Source organism: Dendroctonus ponderosae, unplaced genomic scaffold (assembly GCF_020466585.1).
Source record: "Dendroctonus ponderosae isolate FM_Combo_2020 unplaced genomic scaffold, Dpon_F_20191213v2 Dpon_F_20191213_1, whole genome shotgun sequence".
NCBI lineage: Eukaryota > Metazoa > Arthropoda > Insecta > Coleoptera > Curculionidae > Dendroctonus > Dendroctonus ponderosae.
In genome coordinates, this window is record NW_026017110.1 from 18,115,891 (window position 1) to 18,122,186 (window position 6,296).

Consider the following 6,296-nt stretch of genomic DNA (forward strand, 5'->3'; position numbering starts at 1 on the left):
AAAGCCCTAAAAGTATCAAAGTTGTGTTTTTCTAAATGAAATACCCTATATATTATTGCATTTTTGGATTCTCTGAGCAAAATAAGTGTTTGTTTGACTAAGATTTATAATGTCAAAATCTAAAGGTTTTTTAAATAATTCGAATTTTATCAAAATCTAATATTATTTTCCTGTGTCAAATACTTTAGAATTATTTAAGTTATGTAAACATAATTCGTAGTGTAGTGTAACAAGAAATCATATTTTATATCCCAATGATAATAAACTTACCATTTTATACAGGGTGTCCACAAATTTAAACTAATCAAATAAGAACTTTAAGTGGTTATAACTTGATTAATTTAAATACAATCCCATATTTTTTAGCTTACCAGGAAATGCAATTTTTAATTACCTATGGAATGGTACTAGGATGTTTATAACTAAGTGTTTGCCTTTTTACAAAATACAACAAATAATGGTTCTGTGCACCATTGTATGTGGACATTCAAATAAAAACGTGTTAATTATTAAATAGGGCCTGAGTGAAACTTTGCATTAACATATTTATTTAATTTTCAGTATTAAATTATTGGTAGATATTTTTATAGTTTTTTTATATAGACATCTGATACTACATAAGCGCCTGTTTGACTAGAATTTTTGCTGTTTCTACAAATTGCCTCCAAAATTAAGATTTTCTAACGTTTTTGGTAAAACTATCAACTTAATTATTCCAGACTTCAATATTACGTTTGCATGCAAATTTTACTGTTGATAATTTCAACACTGGCACTTAATCTGAACACTTTGAAAAAAGTTTTCAAGAGTGACAAACTCAAACAGAATAGTACCAAATGAGTATCCTTCGGAAATGAACACGGATATTGATTTTAAGATTTATTTAAAAAAAAAAATTAATAATACAGCGTAAGTATAGTGATTGATACGATTTAAGTGTTTTCGTGATATTGCAAATTATTTTTTGAAATATTTGCTGATGTCTCGTTTTTTTTCTTTTATTTGTAATAATTTATTGTTCAAATTAAATTTTAAAAATTCTTAAATTTCTTATTGTAATTGTAATGAAAAGGGAACAATTGGCAAATAACAAATTGTTCATTAAAATAAATGTTATTACGCGTAATTAAAACTAAACCGATTCCAGGCGAAAATTTAAGCTCAACGTAACATAATTTCGCAAAATAAAACTTTTGTTAAATTTATCCATTTAAAAACTCCTACTAATTATTTATCGTAATATCAATGTGGAGAGTGATTTTAGCAAAAAAATTATTTGCAATTTACGAATTATTGAGCTTCGGTTAAATTCAGCTTCTAGTTTCTTATTCGAATTGCAGCACCAGAAGCGAATCGGCATGCAGATGATTTAAGGGAAACATTGGTAACCACAGCACCAAAATTATTTGTTGGAATGATTTATTTTCTCTAGACTCCTCAGGAGTTTTAGCAATTGAAGATATGAATGTAACTAGAAATGTTCAATGAGAGTTTAACTTTTCTGATGCAAATTTTTACTTTCTTCCTCAGTGATTAGGCTTCAGGACTTGGCATGTATGGAGTTTATTAGGTAACTTACTCTCGATTAGTTCCCCTTCTCGAATAGCTATGTGCCCTTTATCTTTGGGTGAGTACGATTCGATGCAAACGACGGTACTGCCTGGCATCGAGATACTGCAATTTGTAGTGTCCGAGTTGGCAGTACCCACACCTGAGCTGTCGCTGATGATGTCGCTGGCGTCTCCAAGACTCTTGTCTGTAACACCCAGTGCGAGCACTGAGATGGATTACACGAATTATGACAAAAAATATGGTGATACCATTGCATTTTGTCTTATAGTTAAATTTGAATGCCTTTGTACTAGGTGAATGCATTTCATTCAACAGGTGTCATAGTGTAAGGTGGGAAGTTAAGAGGTTCAGTCCATCTTACAGTGATTTTTTTAGTAGAGGTGTCAGGTTTCAGTCATTAATTAGATATTTGTTCTGGTGGTGATTAGCTAGATTTAATAGTAGGTTAACAGCATCAGATGATCCATTTTCAATTGGACAACAATAGCTGAAGTTGTTCACACGAACAAATGTGCAAATCAAACCTCTAAACCGTTATTTTTCCGAACTGAGTTTTACCACTTTGTCGAAATTTTATGATACACCTTTTGTCTTCAGAGGAATATAAAAACTGCTTCTCTAGTTTTAAATGGCCTTCCACAAAGTGTACCAGTTAAGTGAACACATGAAAATATTTTAAGTGGTTTACTAAAATCAATGCTGAATAGTTTCTCGTAATGTTTCATTGTACGATTTGAAGTAACAACTTAACATCTGTTGCTGTGTCCTCAATATTCAGAAGGATCTGAATTTCTCCTTAGTCCACGGGATTCGAGATTTTTCTCTGCTTTTCAACAGCTTCAGCAACATTCCTTTTTAAATATGTATGAACATTTGCGGTATTCTTTTGCGTCGACCTTCATTTAATTTTCTAACATATCTTTGTTCAATCAATTCCCAATATGGTTAACGACATTTTTAGTCACGATAATATGAATATGTATATGAATACCTACGTACTTATATACAATTGCTTGCGGTTTTAAATATTTTTATTAAATCTTTGGCTTTTACGACCACAACGTCTGATTTCTGGTTCATCATATTCATCAAGGAAAAAAGCTTATTTAAAGAAACTTTGCTTGAAAGTGCAGAAGGGGCAGTAATACGTGGAGTAATCAAGTTCTGAAATATATCCAAACCTGTATTTGCTATATCTGTGGTAAATGAGAAGCCAAAGAATGGACTGAACATGCTTTATAGTGAATATTTGAGAAAAAGAAGAGAAGATGAAAAAATTGAGAATATTAAATCCATAGTAAAACAAATATAGTGCTATGAGTTGAAAAGTTTTTGTTGTTTGAAAACACAAATACTTGATGGTTTAGCGAAGAAAAGTCAGAACTGCCACTAACACTAATTGTGAGGACTATGAGACCGCCTTCACTAAAAAGTCTTGTGATTTTTCACCCAACTGATTCAATCAAGAATTCAGGACACTTTGTTGAAAAGCCTCGATTGCTATTGCGGATTCTCTTTTTACGATGGTGCCAACAGAAAAATCATTGGAACACATGCAACGGTTGCTTCCTTTCAATATTGCAAAACTTTTTGGACCTTTTATATATTTCTCATTACAAATCAATTACTGCATGGAGATTTTTGAGGAAAGAGCTCTGGAGTCAACAAACAAAAGACCCAACTGCTGGTTCCGATATATCGATTATACTTTTCATATTTGAAGAATCATTCGAACTTTTTGAATTCTAGAGTTCAGTCCAGCATGAAACTCAGCGGAGAACACATTTTTTTAATTTTTTTTACATATATCGGGTGACGGCCAGGATTGTAAAAACACACCAGAACCGTCTTCAATCTGATGAAAACAATTAAAGAAAGCCTTAAATCAGCCAAAGACAAAATTTATCCTCTAAATGCATTTGGGGGTCTAAAAAATGCCATACAGTTGCTGTTCAGTTTAAACGTAGCGCCAACATCAGGATCACACAGGAGAATCTGCTGTGGTGGAGCACATACTTATAGAGTCCCAAATTATCTTTACTAAATTATTCCTAAGTACTATTTTGTAAATAATATTTTTAATCAAAAGTTAAGTTCTAATATTTTATCAAAAGTCTTATAGTCGCTACGTCTTTTCTTCGAGTAGAACTTTTACAATGAGGTGATTAACAGGCAGTTAACTAATTGATTGGCTCGTTACCAGTTTTTGTTACAATTGTTATACAGTGTGTCGCACTTAAGATGGAAACACCCCTGTATTTTATTTATTTTTGGAAGCAGAGTTTTCAGTTTCGGTACAGACGTAGAACATCATGAGCTTAATTGGTTAGGGTACCCGTTTCTAACTTCAGATCAGAACCCAGCCTACTACGACTTTGCGAATAGGTGCAATTCGCTATATTTTGCGATGCGTTGGAGATATCGGCAAAACTTACTAGAAAAAATTGTTCAGAATGTTATTTTAACGGTAAATACCGAGTTTCAAGTCAAAAGTCAAATTTTGGCGTTTTTTTTTTAATTTTCACGCGAGGTCCAAAGTTTTCACTAAAGCAACGAGAAATGCGACAATACATGACTACAAACATGATTTATTCAACAAAATAAAAAAAAAACAACAAAGAAATTCATGCGAAAAATTAGTATTATCGAATGTTGTCTGCTTTCACTAGTCCACCTGCAAGCCTGATGCACTTTTCAATGCGTTTGCGATTGTTATTGGAAACTCTCATAAGTTCAGCTACATTTGTTTCACGGCAGGCTTGTCTTGTTGTGAGTTTGAGGCCTTACTTTATAAACCTTATTCTTGATAGTACCCCAGAAATAGAAATCTAATGGCGTAAGGTTAGGGGAACGAGGGGGCTACTGTTCAAAAGAGCTTTTTCTGCCTATCCATCTTAATGGAAAGTATCGTTTTAGCCAATCCCGGACCAACAGGGAGTTATGAATAGATGCACCGTCTAGTTGGAAAAGCATTTCGTGTCGCACGTTGATAGGCAGATCCTCGATAACATCCCATAATTCGTTATTAAAAAAATCAAGCAATCGCTCAGCTTGTACGGTAGTGTAGAAGAAAAACGGCAAAATTATTCTGTCATCTAAAATTCCGCACCACACATTAACTTTTTGTGAAAAAATTAGGACTTTGCATAAAAATTTAAAAGAATGCCAACATTTGATTTTTGACTTGAAACTCGGTACATACCGTTAAAATAACATTCGGAACAACTTGTTCTAGTAAATTTTGCCCGATATCTCTAACGCATCCCAAAATATAGCCAACTGCCCCTATTCGCAAAGTCGTAGTAAGCTGGGTTTTTACCTGAAGGTAGAAATGGGTACCCTAAACAATTAAGCTCATTACATTCTACCTCTGTACCGAAACTGAAAACCTTGCTTCTAAAAATAACTAAAATACAGGGGTGTTTCCATCTTAAGTGCGACACGCTGTATATTATTGTTTACTTTTTTAAACACGCTAATCGACTCTTATTTAATTAATATCACACAATTCTTCGTATGAGTACAAATATTTGTTTCTTCGTCATGTTCTATCCAGTGCTCATTAAGCACTAATTGGTTTCAACACTACTTATCTAAAGTTGAATAACTTATAATATAATGAACATTCAAAAAACGCATGCAAAAATCTCTTGAAACAGTTAAGCAGTTGCGGTCAGGTAGAATAAAAATATCCTATCCTAGACTGCTGCTAACCAATACTGTATCAAACATCTAAATCTAAAAGGCAGGCACAGTATTATCGGCTGGAATGTCTTATTTTGCGCAAAACAGAAGTCACGAATCGAAATTTCGTGACAGTGTATCGTGCCCGGTATCACATTATTCAAGAAAATCGGTAAACAATAACAGAACTTTGTGACAGTTTATTCGAGAGGAAAATGTCGTCTATTTTTAAGAAGCAACTGGCTACTTACATTGTCTACATATTTCGCTCTGGTGGACACTGAAATAATTTTAGGACAAGAAGAAATGTGTTGCTTCAAGGAATACAATAAATAACTGCCGTGTGTATAAATAAAATAATTCACTAGCCAGTAGAAACAAGTTTGGAAGGGTTCTTAGGTGTAATTCTTTTGAATAAAATGGCAGTGAGGAAATATTCGATCTGATAAGAAAACCCTACTGAAAATTAGTGGAAGTGAACACAACAGAACAAACTGAAGTCGTCAACACAAAAAAAAACCATGAGCAATTTAAACAGAAGAGACACTCTGGAATTGAAGTGTTCTTTTGTGTCCACTTCAGTTTTTCTCGAGTAATGTATTTTCTCAAGACGAAATCCACCGATGCTGAGCTATTAAAGCTGAAATCTATTGTCGGACTATTGATTCAAACTTGCTCTTTAAAAAAGTTCACGTTTTCCATAATACAAATATTCAATCAATCAACTCCAGGCGCTGATTTCTTGACTGATTTTAAGTATGTTTAGGTCCAAAAATTTTCAATATGCAAGGTGTTGAAATAAAAATACAACGGGTTTCCGTAAATATCGTCATAATCTTTTTCTCAAAATTGTTGAAATTTGGCAATGGAATTTACAGCAGCAAGAAGCTAAGTTTTTTCAAAACAGACTAACATTACTAATACCAGTGGTATCCCGGAAGACCCCTGGCGAATATTTTTCAGAGAAAAATTGTAGGCCACTGACTTTTTAAATTTTAATTTTTTTTGTCCACAACCGCAACTGTTCAACTTTTGTTGAT

General features: G+C 33.2%; 1 protein-coding gene across 10 annotated transcripts in view; it reads right to left on the reverse strand.

Annotated features, from left to right (window-relative positions):
• The window catches only part of LOC109535638 (protein shank), a 152,211-nt gene that overhangs the window by 9,452 nt on the left and 136,463 nt on the right, over positions 1-6,296 (reverse strand). For 5 of the 10 annotated variants that reach the window (XM_048661690.1, XM_048661692.1, XM_048661670.1 and 2 more), the window contains one exon: positions 1,580-1,777. The exons of 1 other annotated variant lie outside the window; for it this stretch is intronic. In XM_048661690.1, the coding sequence (XP_048517647.1) occupies positions 1,580-1,777 (198 nt within the window). The remainder of the gene's footprint in view (positions 1-1,579; positions 1,778-6,296) is intronic. 4 more of the 10 variants (XM_048661716.1, XM_048661720.1, XM_048661709.1 and 1 more) reach the window with 1 other exon arrangement.